Below are 19,653 nucleotides of genomic sequence, written 5' to 3'. Positions count from 1 at the left end.
CATGCAGGGAGCCAGATGTGGGACTCGATCCCGGGACTCCGGGATCAGGCCCTGGGCTGAAGGCGGCGCAGAACCGCTGAGCCACCCGGGCTGCCCGATAGTGTCTTTTAAAGTGGCTAATTAGTTTGAAAGTTAGATGAAACAAATACCATTTTTCCTTTCTTGTCTGTGTCAGCCCATGGCTTGAATCTGAGCTCTGCTTGCTTTCTTTACTCTTTAACAGAGATGCCATCAATGAAATGTCTGGGACAGACAGCATTGCTTGAGCAAAAGTAAAGGATTTGGGTAATTCATAGGTTTGATTTAATTGGCCAGTTAATTACTTGAAAATTAACCTTGGTAGAGAAACAGTGGACATGGCATTCGTTTCTGCAGGATTCTTTGGTGAGACTCTGATGATGTCTAATATGTTTTGTCTGATTAGGTTCTACAGCTGATTCATGAGAGAGACAACATCTGTAAACAGATCCACCTACCAGCCCAGAGTGGAAGCAGCCGTGTATTGGAGGCCATGAGGAGGGGGTCAGACTTGCTTGGGAGGGGGCTTCCTGTACCTCTCCATGTTTTCTTATGGAACACACAATGTCTAAGAATGTAGTAGAGTGTGTGGCACATAGTAGCTGCTCAATAAATATCTGTTCTAGGAATGAACTCATGGACAATATAAGCTTGCTTCTGTTTACTCCATAAATAATAGACTAAGGACTGAATCATTCATGTCATTTGTTTAGTATGTTCTTTTTTTTTTTTTTTTGTAAGATTTATTTATTTATTTTAGAGAGAGGGCATGTGAGAGGGGGCAGAGTCTTAAGCAGACTGTGCACTGAGCACAGAGCCAGACACGGGGCTTGATCTCATGACCCTGAGATCGCTACTTGATCCAAAACCAAGTCAGATGCTCAACTGACTGTGCTACTCAGGTGCCTATAGCATGTTTTTCTATTAATTATTTACTATGTGGCACACTCTTTTTGAAACTGGAATCTTGCAGCTTCTAACATTAAAGTTTTTTAAGTCTTGGAATTTAAACATATCTTTGTGTGTTCACTTACTTCAGGACTAACATGTATTGCAGAGATAAGACTGAAGGGGTAAGATAACAAATGGCAAGCTGTATGGAACTAGTGCTTTGCCTTGTTTTCCACATTGGCAATTTTAGAGATCCTCTTAAGTGTTTAATCTGTCCTTTCTAAATAAAAAGGGCTACTTACCTATTTACTTATTTTTTTTTTAAGATTATTTATTTGAGAGAAAGCTTGAGTGGGAGGGGCAGTAAGAGAAGGAGAGAGAATCTCCAGCAGACTCCTTATTGAGCGTAGAGCCTGGCATGGGGCTTGATCTCAAGAGCTGAGAGTCTTGGGATGCCTGGGTAGCTCAGCGGTTGAGCGTCTGCCTTGACTCAGGGCATGATCCCGGAGTCCCAGGATCGAGTTCCACATCGGGATCCCTGCATGGAGCTTGCTTTTCCCTCTGCTTCTGTCTCTGCCTCTCTCTGTGTCTCTCATGAATAAATAAATAAAAATCTTTTTTACAAAAAGAGCCTATTATTTAACCTACTGTGCCACTCAGGTGCTCCCTACTTATTTTTAAAAAAGCTATTTAAAATAATGTATGTTCTTGAACTAAAGATTCATGGGCTGTAGATAAGGTTACACTATAGGATTTGGATCAAAAGGGTTCTTTTGGATACATTAATCTACTTTTGTACTATCTTGTGTGGATGAGGAGGGGTTGGTTATATGTGGTAATTCATAGTAGTATCTTTTAAAGAAGACTAATTCATCTAAGCATTTTCTTTTTTTGTTCTTTATTGCAGGTATTCAAGAGAAGCTTATGTGGAGTTAATTCATCATATTAGAGAATCTATTCCAGGTACATTTAAGAAATGTATTCTTTTGAGCACATCATTCTACCAGTGACCACAGTGTTTTTATCAGATACTGGCAATGCCTATGATACTACCTTATGATACTCTTTATGCTTCTTTTGCTCTTCTTCATTTTCCTCTTCTTATTTTACTCCTTTCTGGTTTTTTAATGTCTTGCTAGATATTCACAAAGGTGTGGATCAGCTTGTGGCCTCAAGGCTAAAGAGATGTCTTTTCTATAGTCTTTGTGTTTCTGAACTTATGGGACAGACCTTGTTCCTTCTTGTTAGCTGGCAAAGTTAATTTGGTCTAAATTAGTTGAGGGCAATTGATATCTTTAAAAATGTGTACTTAGCAGTAATTCCTTTCCTATTATCTTACCTCTTACTCCTTTTTCTCTTTTCCCTTCCTCCTAATAAAATTAACTTTGTAGTCTTAATTTAGATTTGGTTGACAACGTCTACATTTGTTTCCAAATTTCTTTTTTTTTGTAAAGGATTTTTATTTATGTTCATGTTCATGAGAGACACAGAGAGGCAGAGACAGGCAGAGGAAGAAGTAGGCTCCCTGTGGAGAGCTGGATGTAGGACTCAATCCCAGGACTCTGGGATCACAACCTGAGCCAAAGGCAGACACACTCAACCACTGAGCCACCCAGGTGCCCCCTTTTTTAAGATTTTATTTAAAAAATTTATAAAAGATTTGCTTTATAAAGATTTATTTATTTATTAGAGAGAGAGAGTGCACATGCCAGGGAAGGAACAGAGGGAGAGGGAGAGAGGCGGGCTTCTTACTCAATGTGGAGCACCACACAGGGCTCGACCTCATAACCCTGAGATCATGACCTAAACCGAAACCAAGAGTCCAACACTTAACTGACTAAGCCACAAAAGTAAGGGTACTCAGTTGGTTAAGCATCCAATTCTTGGTTTCAGCTTAAGTCATGATCTCAGGGTCATGAGGTCACACTCTCTGAATGCAGTCTGCTTGAGATTCTCTTCCTTTCTCTTTGCCCCTCTCCTGCTTGTATGCATGCTTTCTCTCTCTAAAATAAATAAATCTTAAAAAAAAAGAGCAAAGGGGGCATGTGGGTGGCTTGGTCGGTTGAGCTCAGGTCATGATGTTAGGGTCCTGGAATAATCAAGCCCTGCATCTGGCTCTTCACCCAGCATGGAGTCTGCTTGTCCTTCTCCCTCTGCTTCTCTTCCTGCTGTCTCAAATAAAAAAATAAAATTTTAGAAAAAAAAGTATATGTTTTTATGAGGTACTGCAAGGTTTTTACCAGTAAAAGAAAGACCAGTTTGAAAATGTGGACTCCTGCTGTGTCTCTAAATCCAATATTTGAAGTAAAAATGCCTTTTCTGTTGCTGAGGAGAATATAGACTGAGAAGCCAGGCTCTGGCATGGGAACATGCTAGATAAGCAGGCCTATCCCATCTTGCTCTATAATGACTATTCTGTTTCACTTGCACATGGGCTTAGCAGCTCCAGGAAAGGTTTACAATTGCTTTTCATCCCTTTGTAACCCACAAGTGCCAAAGGCTTCTCTCCGTGGTAAGCAGTAGTGACATGTTGTCATTTGTCACGTATTGCAGGTGTGAGCCTCAGCAGCGATTTCATTGCTGGCTTTTGTGGTGAGACAGAGGAAGATCACCTCCAGACAGTGTCTTTGCTTCGGGAAGTTCAGTACAACATGGGCTTCCTTTTTGCTTACAGTATGAGACAGGTAAGCCCTGGAATGGAGGAGAAGCTACTTCTGTACTGACACTGACATAATTACTGACCAGTTTCTGGTTGCTTGTAGACACTGGGAAGAAAAAACAATGGCAGTGAGGCAGTCCTTGAGAAGCCATTAGGATCTTATTTACCACTCATTTCTTTATTTTTTCTAGTCAACCTGTCTACTATTTTATCCAATTCAGTGATTTGAGATGAAAATGGGTTGCTTGTGGCAATATTTGTTTTCATAAAATATTTTAAATTATGTTAGGTTGTTTAGAATTTTTTAAAAAAATTAATAACTTATTCATTAATTAACTAATTAACTAATTCATTAACTAATTCATTAATTAACTTATTCATTCATTCATGAGAGACAGAGAGAGAGAGAGGCAGAGACACAGGCAGAGGGAGAAGCAGACTCCATGCAGGGAGCCTGACGTGGGACTTGATCCCGGGTTTCCAGGATCACACCCTATACCGAAGGCAGTGCTAAACCACTGAGCCACCTGGGCTGCCCAGATTGTTTAGAATTGGAATGTGGAAATAGGGATGCTATTCTCCTTATAAGAAAACTAAAATCATTTCTCAATATGCAGTACTTGTTTGGCTTACAAATGTGATGTGTTTTACAGATGAATCTTGTCCAACTAGCCATCCTCAGCTATTTTAGTTTTAATTTTTTTAGGCCAAGTGAACCTACTGATAGCCACTATAGATTTTCTCTTATAACATAAATTCCCAGGAAAATCAAGCAGAAGGAGATAAGGAAAGGGAGAATAATGTGTTTTGCTGCAGAGAGAGGATAGTTCTGGTCTGCTGCCATTTCCTCAATGGCAGGGATGAATTTACATGGGTCATTTCTCATTCCTCCAGTCACCTCAATGCATTTGAATGACCACACTTTGGTATAGAGGTTTTCCTCTTATACTGTACTTTTATCTAGCTCAGTGGTTCTTCAACTATGTTATAAGCTTTTTCAACTATGTTATAAGGTTTTGTACATAAAACTTAAAAAAAAACTATACACACACACACATACATGTATACACCTCATCCATGGTTTTGGACAATTTAAAGGCTTTCCAAGGGTAAATTTTTTTTTAAAAAATTTTTATTTATTCATTCATGAGAGACAGAGAGAGAGAGGCATAGACATAGGCAGATGGAGAAACAGGCTCCCTGTGGGGAACCTGATATGGGACTCCATCCCAGGACTTCGGGGTCATGCGCTGAGCCCAAGGCAGACGCTCAACCACTGAGCCACCTAGGTGTCCCTAAATTTTCTTTTAAAAATTTTTTTGGACTAGGTAATACAAGCTCGTTATATAAAATTCAAAAGTTCGGGCAGCCCTGGTGGCGCAGCGGTTTAGCGCCGCCTGCAGCCCAGGGCGTGATCCTGGAGACCCTGGATCGAGTCCCACGTCAGGCTCTCTGTATGATGCCTGCTTCTCCCTCTGTCTGTGTCTCTGCCTCTCTCTCTCTGTATCTATGAATAAATAAATAAAATCTTAAAAAAAATAAAATAAAAAAAAATAAAATTCAGAAGTTCAAAATAGTATTCAACGAGAAATCCTTGTTCTTCCTTCTTCCTACATTGCCTAGTTTTTGAATTCCTTCCTTGAAGGCAACCACTCTTCTTTATTCTTCTTTATTCATGAGAGACATACAGAGAGAAAGAGACACAGGCAGAGGGAGAAGCAGGCTCCCCTCAAGGAACCTGATGTGGGACTCCATCCTGGATCCTGGATCCTGGGGTTATACCCTGAACCGAAGGCAGACGCTCAACCACTGAGCCACCCAGGCGTCCCTATGTGTTCTTGTTACACCAAAGTTGTCATACATGTTGATCTGTACCTTATTAAGAGTATGTTTTGGAGAGAAATCATATTAGTACATACGGAGTTGCCGTGTTGTTACTTATTTAAAAGATATTATTTGATATATATATAGAGAGCACAAGCAAGGGGAACAGCAGGCAGAGGGAGAAGGAGAAGCAGGATCCCCCCTAAGCAGAGGGCCCAACTTGGGGCTCTACCCCAGGACCCTGGGATCATGACCTGAGCCTAAGGCAGATGCTTAACCAACTGAACCACCTAGGTGCTCTGAGTTATTGCATTACTTTTTTGCTGGTGTAATATTCTATTATGTAGATAAAGCATAATTTGTTTTACTAATAACCCATTGATAAACATTTAGGCTTCCTTGCATTTTGTGTCTTATAAATAGTGCTAAGTATAAGTAACATGGTACATAAGTTATTTAGTATATTTATATAAAGGTTACTTTTGTATCCCTTAAATATATTAAGAACAATTTTGAGTCCGTGATTTTCATGTACTAGATTTAGAATTTAACCCTTGTACAAATGTGACTTGACTGCATAGTTACCTTTTTCTCTTAGAATGAGAGAGCTAGAGAACCCTCCTGACATGGCTTAGATTCCTGTACATATGTCTGTAATTTGTAGGTGGAATGAATCTGGTCTGCCTCTGTACCTTAGGAATGGATTCTATGGGGAGACACCTGGGTGGCTCAGTCAGTTAAGCATCTGACTCTTGATTTTGGCTCAGGTCATGATTCAGGATCCTGGGATCAAGCCCCTTGTCAGGCTCCCTGCTCAGTAGGGAGTCTGAGTGAAGATTATCTTTTTTGGTCTCCCTTTGCCCCTTCCCCTGCTCACATTCACGTGCACACTCTCTCTCTCTCTCTCTAAAAGAAGTAAATCTTTTTTTTTTTAAAAGATTTAATGGAGGGAATAAAAAAAGGGATTCTATGAGTCCTTGTTTTCCTCTCTCTCTTTTTTTAATAGAAGACCCGGGCGTATCACAGATTGAAAGATGATGTCCCAGAAGAGGTAAAATTAAGACGTTTGGAGGAACTTATTACTGTCTTTCGAGAAGAAGCAACAAAAGCCAACATGGCCTCTGTGGGTTCTACCCAGCTGGTATTGGTGGAGGGGGTAAGGTCATATGTATATTTTTTGTTTGTTTGTTTGTTTGTTTTGGAACACAGTATGTCTTTTTTTATTTAGATCTTTGATTTCTTTCATCAGATTTTTATGTTAAGGATCCTATATGTATTTTGTTAGATTTACACCTGATTATCTTTTTTTTTCAGCTATTATAGTTGCTACTGTATTTTTAAATTTTAAGTGTTTCTTGTGTTCATTATATTGTACAGAAATAATTGAATTTTGTGTGTTTATCTTGTATTCTGTGACCTTGCTGAAATCAGTAGTCCTAGGAGTCTTTTTGGTATTTTCCTTGGGATTTTCTGCATAGGTAATCATGTCATTATGTTTTTTTCCTTCCTTCCTGATCTTCCAAGCTTCCTTCTTTTATCTTTTCCTTTCTGTTTAGGAAACTTCCTTTAGACACTCTGGCAGCAGATTGTCTTTCTTCATCATGTTTTGATTTCTCCTTCATTCCTGAAAGATATTTTTGTACTTAGCAGCAGAAGGATTAGGGAAAAGTATGTCTGTACCATCTTCTGGAAGCAGTATCATATGTATGTTTTTAGAATCATTTTTATCTGTCTTTAATCCTTTTTAGATTTTTATTTTTAAATTTTTATTTTTATTTTTTTTATTTATGATAGTCACAGAGAGAGAGAGAGGCAGAGACATAGGCAGAGGGAGAAGCAGGCTCCATGCACCCGGAACCCGACGTAGGATTCGATCCCGGGTCTCCAGGATCGCGCCCTGGGCCAAAGGCAGGTGCTAAACCGCTGCGCCACCTAGGGATCCCTATTTTAAAATTTTTTTGACGATTTTATATTCTTAATTAACCTCTACCCAACATAGGGCTCACCACAATCCCGAGGTCAGGAGTTGCACACTCTACCAACTGAGCCAGCCAGGCATCACATTTTCTTAGAAATGTACTGCGTTTGAGGAATTTTGGGGTTCCTCTGGGCTTCTGTGGTCAAGCCTGGGAACCTAGCCATTAGATCACTAAACAGATAGATTAAGGGGTGAGTTTGGGAGTGTGAAGCTATATGCTACAGCCCTTGGAGAGGAGGAGGAGAGAGATGGGCTCTTTCTGTGACTTCTCCCAAGGCTTGGATTGAGAAAAAAAGAGTCCTCTTCCAAGCCTTAGGATATGGTAGCATCAAAGCCACTGATTTCCTGGCATTTGTGTTTGTTAGGACTCTTTGGTATTTAGTAATTTCATCAAGCCATTCAGCCTAAGATGAAAGGAATTCTTTTTTGTACTTCAAGGGTGTCTTGTGGAGCCCAAGGGCAGGAACACTGCAGGTGTTTAGAAAGGACTGTACTCAATCTGGGAAGCCCTTCAGGTTCATACTTTCTTGTCTCCTCTTTAGACCAGCTTTTCCTGTTTCTTCATCTTTGTTGCAGAGCACAGCAGCCCTGTTGTTCCTGTGTTTGCATAGTATAGTTCTAGCTATTCACAGACCAAAATAGTGTCTCTCAGCCCCAGCTCCAATTTTCAGAAGGGAAATCATCTGGGTTAGGGTATCTTCCTGTGGTCTAGACTGGCAGTTGGCCAATGGATGGTGATGTTGAGCTAGTGTAATACCCCAGAAGGTATTTGCCTAACTAAATGTTTTGTAATTTAGGGTATCAGCTGTGATTCTGGAGATCTGTACATGTGCATGCCTATTAGCAGTCTACATTTTATCCATTTTATTGTATTCCCAGCTCTCCTCGCAGAATGAGGAGAATAGTGTATTTGTCTTTTTTTTTTTTTAATTTGTCTTTTGAATGAATGAATAAGTACTGAAGTTTACTAATCTGTGTCTCTGACATCATCAGTTTTACAGAGAACCTATGGTAATTAAATAAATCAAAACAAGATTCTTTGTTATGCATCTATCATAAGTGGGTACTCACTTGTGGTTAGAGAATAAGTGGAATTTTCAGGGCTAGCAGTTGGGAGTCTTTACTTTCTTTTCTTTTTTATTTTATTTTATTTTATTTTATTTATTTTATTTTTTAAAGATTTTATTTATTTATTCATGACAGACACACAGAGAGGAAGAGAGTGAGGCAGAGACACAGGCAGAGGGAGAAGCAGGCTCCATGCAGGAAGCCCGATGTGGATCTCCATCCTGGGTCTCCAGGATCCGGCCCTTGGCTGAAGGCGGCGCTAAACTGCCGAGCCACCTGGGCTGCCCATCTTTACTTTCTTTTAGAGGAGACTTTCCTTCCTTTAGTCTTGGTCAATTTAAAACTTCAGGTTCCTATATCCAGAGTGGCAGAGAAGATGGTGATAACTCATGTATACTGAGCATTTACTGTCTGCCAGGAACTGAGGACCTTTTTTTTTTTTTAAAGGAACTGTGTACTTTATGGTCATTAGCACATTGAGTCCCTACCACATTTTCTTTAGTTTCTTTTCTTTTTTTTTTTTTTTAAAGATTTTATTTATTTATTCATGAGAGACACACAGAGAGAGGCAGAGGCACAGGCAGAGGGAGAAGCAGGCTCCATGCAGGGAGCCTAAAGTGGGACTTGACCCTGGGTCTCCACGATCACACCCTGGGCTGAAGGTGGCACTAAATTGCTGAGCCACCTGGGCTGCCCTCTACCACAGTTTTTAGAGGTAGTGCTATTATTAGCCCTTTTATGAGATGAAAGCAGAGATTCAGAGAAGTATAATCATTTCCTGAAGGTCATACAGCTAGTAAGGCAGAGCCAGAATTTGACTTCGGTCTTTCTCGTTTTAGAGCCTCTAAGAAACCTTCCCTCCCTCCTCCTTTTTTTAAATTATGGGGAATTAAAAAAATACATAGATATATAAAGAATAGTGTAATGAATGTCCATGCACTCATTAACAAACCTCAACAACTGTCAGTAGTGTTAATCATGGCTAATCTTGTTTCATCTTTACTGCCCCCTGTTGGATTGTTTTGAAGCAAGTACCTTATATATCATATTATACATATTATACTTACACATCATAGTATTTTGTCAGTAAATGTTTTAGTATATACATCTTTAAAAGATAAAAGATAAGGACTCTTTTTTTTTTTTTTAAAAAAAAGGTTTATGTATTTATTTTAGAGAGAGAGTGTGGGAGGGGGAGACGGAGAGGGAAAGAGACTTGAGCACAGAGCCCGGTTCGATCTCAACACCCTGAGTTCAGGACCTGAGCCAAAATCCAGAGTTGGATGCTCAACTGACTATGCCACCCAGGTGCCCTAAGATAAGGACTCTTTTAAGAAAAAAAATCCGGGATCCCTGGGTGGCATAGTGGTTTGGCACCTGCCTTTGGCCCAGGGCGCGATCCTGGAGACCCGGGATCAAATCCCATGTCGGGCTCCCGGTGCATGGAGCCTGCTTCTCCCTCTGCCTGTGTCTCTGCCTCTCTCTCTCTCTCTCTCTGTGTGACTATCATAAATAAATAAAGAAAAAAAATATTAAAAAAAAAAAAAGAAAAAAATCCAACATCATATTATCATATGTGAAATAATTGATAATTGTTTGTTAATATTATCAGATATTTAGTCAGTGTTTCAATTTCTGTTTGTCTTTTTTTAAAAAAATTTTTTAAAGATTTTATTTACTTATTCATGAGAGAGAGAGAGAGAGAAGCAGAGACACAGGCAGAGGGGGAAGCAGGCTCCATGCAGGGAGCCTGATGTGAGACTTGATTCTGGGATCCCCAGGATCACGCCCTGGGCTGAAGGCGGCGCTAAACCGCTGAGCCACCCGGGCTGCCCCCCTGTTTGTCTTATAAATGTTCTTTTAGCTTTGGTCTGTTCAAATCACAGAACCTGTGTAAAATAATCACAAACTTACAGAAAAGTTGCAATACAGTACCAAGAATTTTTTTTCTTTGACTCATTTGAGAGTTAGTTGTTGACTAATGCCCTCAACCCCCTCAAATACTGTAGTATATATTTTATATAAACAGGGACATTCTTCTACATAACTACAAGTACAACCATCAAAATCAGGAAATTAATCTTGTTAGATATCTGCCATCTAGCCCTCTGACCCTATTTAAGTTTCTCCACTTGTCTCAGAACTGTCCTTTATAGGAAAAAGATTCATTTCAGTGTCACATGTTACATTAATTTCCTGTCTGTCTAGAACAATTCCTCAGTCTTTCTTGGCTTTTATAATCTTGTCACTTGATGATTATGAGCCAGTTATTTTGTAGAACGTTCCTTAATTTGAGTTTGTCTAAAGAGTATACTTGTGATAAGATTCAGGTTATATATTTTAGGCAGGAATATTAAAGGAATGATATTGTGTTCTTCTTAATTGTATCCTTTGGGGTGGCATACGGTTTTGATTATCTCATTACTGGTGATATTAATTTTGAACATTTCATTAAGGTGTTGTCTGCTAGGCTTGTTGACTGAAAATTTACTCTTTTCCTTTTGTAACTAGTTAAGTGTTTTGTAAGGAGATGGTGGGGAATCTTTTTAAATCTTACCTGACTGGTGTTTCCCTAAAGTAGTATTAGTTTAAGAACTAAACTTCTTCCTGTGTCTTTGATCACTGAAGAATACAGTATGAAGTTGGAGCTTGATTTTTTTTTTTTTTTTTTAAGTAGGCTCCATGCCCAGCATAGAGCTCAATGCAGTTTTGAACTCATGACCCTGAGGTCAAGACCTGAGCTAAGATCTGAGGTTAGAGGCTTAACCAATTGAGCCATCCAGGTGCCCTGGGAGCTTGATTTTTCTAAGAACAAATTATCTTTTGGACTGTCTTTGACCATTTGTTTTATTCATTCATTCATTTAATTTTTATTTTTTTAAAAGATTTTATTTATTTTTTCATGAGAGACACAGAGAGCAAAAGAGGGGAGCAGAGACATAGGCAGAGGGAGAAGCAGGCTCCATGCAGGGAGCCCGATGTGGGACTTGATCCCGGGACTCCAGGATCATGCCCTGGGCTAAAGACAGATGCTTAACCACTGAGCCACCCAGGCGTCCCTCATTTATTTTTTAAAAAGATTTTATTTATTTGACAGAGAGCATGAGTTGGCGGGTTGGGCAGGGAGAGGCAGAGGGAGAAGCAGATTCCCTGCTGAGCAGGGAGCCCAGTGTGGGGCTCAATCCCAGGACGCTGGAACCATGACCTAAGCCAAAGACAGATGCTTAGCTGACTGAGCCAGCCAGGTACACCCCCACACACACCCTGAGCCAGACTTTCTATAGCTGTTAATGTAGTGGATTTACAGTACCAGGCAAGATGTCATCACCATCAATGTCAGTATAACAGGTGACTCTTCAATGCCCCTAATCTAGGGACAAAGGCTTTAGCAGTGGAGAGGGGTAGAGGGAGAAGCAGACTCCCAGGGATCCTTGGGATCCATGGAGCCTGCTTCTCCCTCTGCCTGTGTCTCTGCCTCTCTCTCTCTGTGTTTCTCATGAATAAATAAAATCTTAAAAAAAAAAAAAAAAAAGCAGATTCCCAGTTGAGCAGAAAGCCCGATGTAGGACTCAATTCTGGGACCCTGGGATCATGACTTGAGGTAAATAAAGCCACTTAGCTGATTGAGCCACCCAGGTACCCCATGGCCATTTGTTTTTTTTTATTTTTTATTTTTTATTTTTTATTTTTTTTATTTTTATTTTATTATTTATTTATTTATTTATTTATTTATTTATTTATTTATTTTCATGGCCATTTGTTTTAACCGCAGATAGGGCATCATGTAACATGTATAATGTAATACACTTACAATAATAAACTTTTCTCTTATTCAGAATGGTTTTATTATTCTCCTGACCTTGTCTTCTATACGTTGTGATGGAGTCTCTGGTGTCATGTCTGCCTGTTCATTAGAAGCTGGTAACTCAGGCCAAACAACCCCAGAACATTCCCGAGTGATTAATATGAGACTGGGTATAGTGAAAGTCAGTTTGCCACCTGCATCACCCATATGTCATTGCCTTGCCTTCAGGATTGTTGGAAGTCCACTCCTAAGGAAGGTGATTCCCTTTTTTTTTTTTTTTATGATTTTATTCATTTATTCACGACACACACACACACACACACACACACACAGAGAGGCAGAGACATAGGCAGAGGGAGAAGCAGGCTCCCTGCAGGGAGCCCGATGTGGGGTTCGATCCCAGGACTCTGCGGTTTCGACCTGAGCCAAAGGCAGATTCCCAGGAAGGTGATTCTTTAATCAAAGACTGATTGAGTCCTTTATTAAGATATAGACAGCAAAACTTTATTGAGTTTCTATAGTTTGTCATGTACTCTCCTTGTTGGTGAAGCAGCAGTAAACACTTCAGTGACTGCTTGATTAAGGAATGCTCTGTAAGTAAGACCCTTAGTGATCTGAGGCAGAGAAAGCATAATTTCTGCTATCCCAGAACTGGTAATTGTGACAGATTCATAAACTGTCTCTTCTTTCTGCAGCACAGTAAACGCTCTGCCACTGATCTGTGTGGCCGGAATGATGGAAACCTTAAAGTGATCTTCCCCGATGTAGAGATGGAGGACATTAATAATTCTGACGTCAGGGTCAGAGCTCAGCCTGGGGACTATGTACTGGTGAAGGTAAGGTGTCCTTTTGGGCTTTTGGCTTGCATTGTGAGATGGATGTTGGGTTAGATAATTTGGGGGAATGGAATTTCTTCAGGGGAAATTTTTTAGTGAAATAAAAATCTCTTCTCAGCCTGAACAATGAAAGGACACCTTGATTTGAATTTTAAACTGCTCCCAACTAATACCTTTCTGTTTTTCTTCTCCTTTCTTCTGTCTTAAAGGATTCTTTTTGGGAATTTGGTGAGATTAGAGTATGCAGTAGCATACAGTTCCCTACTATAGAGAGACTAGGAAGTGTAAGTGATTCTGAGTGATTTGATCATCTCTCTGTCAGAGATGAGCATACTCTCTAAGGTCTCTGATATCCTAGGTATCCCTCAGTTCTGGACTAGCAGATGGAGGTGAATGGCTGTGGGATTTCCCCTTTCTCCCCTCCTTCCTGTACTTTCTTTCTACCTCCTTATCATACTGTACAGGTCTGTTAGTGCCATCTTCCTTTCCTTTCTGGTCCTCATGTCCACTTTACCCCAGAACCAAAGCCTGACAGGACACATACTGATGGTAGGCAGGAATAAAGCCACTTCTTCCAAACCGAGGTCTGAAGAATCTACAGAAGAGAGAAATGGAGAGAGGGTGATTCTTTTTTCTGCTGATGCTGATCAGTATAATATCCTTTGTCCTGTTCCCTCATGCCTAACCCTTTACTCTACTTTCTGTCCTTGCTTTTATTGTCACATCTGTCTTGTCATGGGGGCCATGGTTTGTGGCTTTCAGCTGAAGAAGGCATGTAACTTCTTTGGATTGACCTGGAAATTTTACCATCACTGAGATGTTCGGTTCTGTCCATCTGACAAAAACTTAAAACACATTCAGTTTGCTGGTTGGTCCTATTTCCTTCTGGCTTTGTTTCAACTGAGCTTTGTCTTACTTTAAGAATTTACTAAGTGGAATATTCCTAATAGGCAACAATGTGATTGATTTGGAAATAATTCTTCATAGGCTTCTCCATTTGTTGTTTTTTTAGGACACTTTCGTTTTTTTATTTCTTTGTCTTGAATGTTTGCTTTTGGTTTTTAGTTACTTTCTCACACCTCCTGCTTTCTTTTCACTTTAGCTAAGGGTTACTTGAAAAAAGGATGAGGTTGGTGTGCTGGGTTTTATTGTTAGTTTGATATTCTTTTATGTAATGGAAAAATTCCATCTGTCAAGAAAGGTAGAAAGTTGATGCTGTATTACTTGCTACTCCTTTTTTGTTCCCAAGTGACCTAAACCCCACAGGAAAGATTTAGTGGAAGGATCAAAATGAAGAAGTCACTGTGGAGCAGAGGTTCTATGGGTTTCTCTGTTGTTCCTTCCTCTCTGCTGTTCTCATTTCTCTTCACAGAGAGTCTCTAGACTAGAGATAGATACACTCATATATTTCGATTTTTTTAAAGTTTATTTTTTTTTAAGTTTTTAAAATAAGTAATCCCTGTACCTTACATGGGGCTTGAACCTATAATCCCAAGATCAGGGGTTGCGTGCTCCACCGATTGAGCCAGCTAGGTGCCCTAGATTTCACTTTCTTGTCTCCTTTTTTGTCTGGTGCTTATTTGGCTAAACCCCAACCCTGGTGAAAGTGGTTATCTTCTTATTTTGCATTTGCAGCCTAGCAGCTGAACATTGCTAGGGAAAAGCATACAGATAATCTTTATTACATAGATTAGGTCAGATGATGGTGATTAAAAACTCAAAATACAATGCCTAAAATATGGTAGTTCTCTTTTACATAAAAATCTAGATATGGAAGGTTCAGAACTGGTGATTGGGATGGTTTTGTGATCATCAGGGGTCCAGGCTCCTATCTTTTGCCCTGCTGTGTGTGGTCTCCATTCTTAAGGTTATTCCATGATCCTAGATGGTTGCTCCAGCTACCATGTCCATATTCTAACTAGCAGGAAAAATATTTTCCTTCTTCCTTCTTCCAGGAAGGAAGAAGAGCAGGAAAGGGCATACTCTCTTCCTTTCAGGGCAGTTTGTGGGAGTTTCCCTACACTTTTTATAACATATTATATCAGGCTGCAAAGAAGCTGAGAAGTGTGGTCTTCATTCTGAATGATCAGATGCCCAGCTAAAAATTGGGTTTTGTTAGGAAGAGGAGAAGTGTTGGGAGACAAATAACAGTCTTTGTCACATGAATCCAGCTGCATTCAGTTCAAATTTGTGATGATGAAACTTACATGAGCACTCAGCATGACCCTGAAATCCTGATCCTACTATATTTTCCTAATAAATGGACTTTTCCTACTTTTTCTCCTTAAATCTTTACTCACCTATCTAAACCTTATCTCAGCTGATATCTTTGCCTCATATTTCATGAAGAAAAGCAATATAATCAGATGAAGCCTTATTGTCTCATTATTTCCACTGGCTCATTCACATCCCTACTCATACATGCTGTCCAGTCATATGGGACTTTATAGGAAACATCTTCATATTCTGTTTCACTGTCCCTGTATATTTTCCTTTCCATCCCTTCTCATCCTCTCAAGATTTACATTTATATCCTTTCTCTTTTGCATCTTAAGCTTCATGTAGCCAAAATAGAATGAATTTTTTATTGCAAATTTCTTCTTTTTAAGCCCTCCCCATCTCAGTAAATGGCATACTCAGTTGCTCAAGCTAAAAATGTAGGGCTCATCCTAGATATTCACTTTCCTGTTCTTTATCAGCAGTTCATCTGTTTCAGCTCGCTTATGGAATGTATCTTGAAGCTGCCTATTTCTTTACGTCTCCAAACTATCATCATTTCTTGGCTAGGAGATTTCAGCAGCCTTCTCAGGATTTTCTGCTTCTGTATTTTAAAGATGAATTATTTTATTGAAGCATATCATAAATGTAGAAAATTGCCCATATTATAATACTTGATGAATTACCACAAAGTGATCCTACCCCAGTAACTACCACATGAATCAAGAAATAGACTATTTTCAGAACCTCAGAGGCCTTCATATTCCTACTCATCACTCTTTTTCCCTACATCGTAATTTTCTTCTTATTCTTCTCCCTCTTCTTTTCTTCTTCTTTTTTTTTTTTTTTTTTTTTGAGAGAGTGTGAGAGAGCAGGGGAGAGGCAGAGGAGGAGAGAGAATCCCAAGCAGCTCAGCATTCAGCATGGAGCCCATTGTGGGGCTCAATCCCGCCACCCTGAGATTATGACCTGAGCCAAAATCAAGAGTCAGATGCTCAACCAACTAAGCCACCCAGGCACCTCTACATCCTTATTTCTAATACCATTGTTTAGTTTTGTGTATTTTTGTTACAAAATTGAATTGTACAGTGTGTATTTTTGGTGCTTGTCTTCTTTTCCTCAGTCTTATGTTGTGCAGTTCATCCGTGATAATATTTATCCATGAATATATTAGAATTTGTTTATGCGTTGTACTATTTTTATATTTTTTATTTTTTAAAGATTTTATTTATTTATTAATGAGAGACAGAGACAGAGACACAGGCAGAGGCAGAAGCAGGCTCCACGCAGGGAGCCTGATGTGGGACTCTATCCCGGATTTCCAGGATCACGCCCTGGACTGAAGGCGGCGCTAAACTGCTGAGCCACCCGGGCTGCCCCTGTGTTGTACTATTGATGGCTATTTTGGTTGTTTCCATTTTGGAGCTGTTATGAATGGTATTGCTACGACTATTCCTGTACATGTGTTTTAGTGCACATATGTATTCATTTCTATTGGATATATGGCCTAGAATTGCTGGGTCATAGAGTGCATATAACAGAACCAGCCAAAGTAAAGGTACCATAGTGCACTCCCCCAGCAGTGCATGGAAATTCCAAAGGCTTCATATTCCCCACTTTCATCCTTGCCCTCTTGTCTGTCCGCCCCACAGTAGTTGCTGTGGCCTTTCTTAATTAGATCACTCACTCCTCTGCTTAAGCCCTCCAATGGTTTCTCATTGGTTTATTTTTTTTTTAAAGATTTTATTTATTTATTTATTCATAGAGACACAGAGAGAGGGAAGAGGCAGAGACACAGGCAGAGGGAGAAGCACGCTTCACGCAGGGAGCCCGATGTGAGACTCGATCCCAGGTCTCCAGGATCACACCCTGGGCTGCAGGTGGTGCCAAACCGCTGCGCCACCGGGGCTGCCCCAATGGTTTCTCATTGGAACCAGCATGAAACACAGTGTCTGAGGCCTTATACGATCTGTCCTAGCAACCTTTCCAACCTCCTGCCCCCTCTATTCTTCTAAATCTCTTTCCTCTAGCCTTGATGGCCTCCTTTTTGCTCCTCAGACCTAGTTCTAGTGTCAGAGACTTTGCACATGTTGTGTTGTTTGGGAGGCTCTTGATTTTTATGTGACTGCTGTCTTTTTAACCTTCGGTTTCTCTCTGAAATGTCACTTCCTTGAAAAGCCTCTTTAGGGAAGCTAAAGCAGTTTCCCTTTATCACATCAGCCCATTTTATCTTTGTGACACTTTTCAGTGCTTGAAGTTATCCTTGGTTACTTATTTTTGCTGGTCTTCTCCTGAAAGCTCCTTTGGGGTCACATTCTTTCAGTTCTCAATTAGAGAGAAAGAGAGAGTTTTTCTTGCCAAATTTTGGTCATAAATATCCTAAGGAAGTATTTGACTAGTAAGCCTAAACCACAGCTTACCCCTGGGGTTAGGAGAGCAGGGTCTATGATGGGCAGCTCATACCAGAAACTTACGGTTGGTGCTAGAGAAGAGCCATCTCGCAAGAGAAAAAGGGGAAGTGGTAGTTGGGACTTAACTATTAGACTTCTTAAATTATACATATTACCACTGTATTAGATGTTTCTTCCTTCCAGGATTGGGGGCACATGGGAACCATGCAGTCTCTGCTTGACACCACCTCCATTAGATCCCTGTTGGTGGCCTCTCCTCAGGAGGCCCCACATTAAGTCCCTCAAGTGCAGTCCTGGTTACCTTGTTTTCTTCTGACTGGTTTTCTTTCAGATCACATCCACCAGCTCTCAGACACTTAAAGGACATGTTCTCTGCAGGACCACCCTGAAGGACTCCTCAGCATATTGCTGACCTGAGTGGATGGTGTTAGAGTTGACATGAGCTGTCCTTCCCAACAGGAAGGGAGATATGACTGGTCACTAATGAAAGAGGTAGAACCTCTGGAGACAAGCTGCAAGTGGTAAAGCAACTTTATGTCAAATGGAAAATGTATCTCTTTGCTGCTACGTGAACAGTTTTACAGTCATTAAATTTACCAAAAGTAAAGTGATCCCTTTGTCTCTCTACTTTTACTTCATTTTTGCCTTGGTTAGTGTTTCTGGGGTTTTCTCTACAGTCTGTGTTAAATGTTTAGCAACCCAATTTTTGCTGTGGATGCTGCTAACTTACCTGATTTTTGACCTGGCATGCTAGAAGTTAGAGACTGAAGGAGGGGAAGGTGGAGAGTCCCATTTGCTTGGGAAAAACTGTGCTATTTATCTTTCTAATTTTGGTTTAATGACATTAACTCAGCTGCCTGTCTCCTTACTTTATTCTCATGTTTTACATGAGAATTTCCCTTATAGCCTTCTTTTTTTAGCTTGTCAGTTCATTCATTGCCCTTTGGTCTGACAGCACTTGGAGGACTTTTTTTTTCCTGATTTTATTTTGTTTTTATTTTTTAAAATTTGTTTTTGTTTTTATATTACATTGTAATTTTAATTCCAGTTACTTAACTGTTATTATAGTTGTATATAACTAATATATTAGTTTTAGATGTACAGTATAATGAATCAGCACTTCCATATATCACCCTGTGCTCATCACAAGTGCACTTCTGTATCGCCATCACCTATTTCAGCCATCTCCCCCATTCTAGTAACCATAAGTTCTCTATAATTCTAGTAACCATAAGTTCTCTATAATTAAGAGAATGTTTCCCAATATGCCTTTCTCTCATTTTTTTCCCCTTTGCTTGTTTGTTTTGTTTTTTAAATTCTACATAGGAGTGAAATCAAGGGTACTTGTCTTTCTCTGACTGACTTTATTTCACTTAGCTTAGCATTATACCTTCTTACTCCTTTCATGTCACTGCAGATGGCAAGATTTCATTCTTTTTCAGGGCTGAGTAATATTCCATTGTATATACATACCACATCTTTATCCATTTATCAGTCAATGGATACTTGGACTGCTTCCATATCTTGGCTACTATAAATAATGCTGCTATAAGCACAAGGGTACATATATCCCTTTGAATTAGTGTTCTTGTGTTCTTTGGGTAATTGCCTAGTAGTGTGATTAACTTTTTGAGAAACCTCTGTACCGTTTTCCACAGTGGCTGCTCCAATTTGCATTCCCACCAACTATGCACGAGGCCTCCTTTTTCCCACATCCTTGCCAACACCTGTTGTTTTTTGTGGTGTTTTTAGCCATACTGACAGGTGTGAGGTGATATCTCATTGTAGTTTTGGTTTGCATTTCCCTGATGATAAGTGATAAAGAGCATCTTTTCATGTGTCTATTGGCCATCTGTCTTCTTTGGAGAAATGTCTGTTCATATCTTCTTCCCCCTTTTTTGGTTTGTTTTTGGGATGTTGAATTTTATAAGTTCTTTATATATTTG

At 39.8% G+C, this 19,653-nt stretch overlaps 1 protein-coding gene across 11 annotated transcripts in view; it reads left to right on the top strand.

Annotated features, from left to right (window-relative positions):
- The window catches only part of CDK5RAP1 (CDK5 regulatory subunit associated protein 1), a 40,121-nt gene extending 21,803 nt beyond the window's left edge, over nt 1-18,318 (top strand). For 5 of the 11 annotated variants that reach the window (XM_025469737.3, XM_025469738.3, XM_025469736.3 and 2 more), the window contains 7 exons: nt 425-522; nt 1,817-1,872; nt 3,463-3,593; nt 6,399-6,548; nt 12,275-12,499; nt 12,939-13,079; nt 18,039-18,318. In XM_025469737.3, coding sequence (XP_025325522.1) covers nt 425-522; nt 1,817-1,872; nt 3,463-3,593; nt 6,399-6,548; nt 12,275-12,499; nt 12,939-13,079; nt 18,039-18,119 — 882 coding nt within the window. In that variant the 3' untranslated portion in view covers nt 18,120-18,318. The remainder of the gene's footprint in view (nt 1-424; nt 523-1,816; nt 1,873-3,462; nt 3,594-6,398; nt 6,549-12,274; nt 12,500-12,938; nt 13,080-18,038) is intronic. The other 6 variants (XM_035705708.2, XM_049100528.1, XM_049100525.1 and 3 more) reach the window with 3 other exon arrangements.
- The last annotated feature ends 1,335 nt before the right edge of the window (nt 18,319-19,653 follow it).

Source organism: Canis lupus, chromosome 24, assembly GCF_003254725.2.
Source record: "Canis lupus dingo isolate Sandy chromosome 24, ASM325472v2, whole genome shotgun sequence".
Classification (NCBI taxonomy): Eukaryota; Metazoa; Chordata; class Mammalia; order Carnivora; family Canidae; genus Canis; species Canis lupus.
This window is presented reverse-complemented; position numbering and strand designations above follow the sequence as displayed.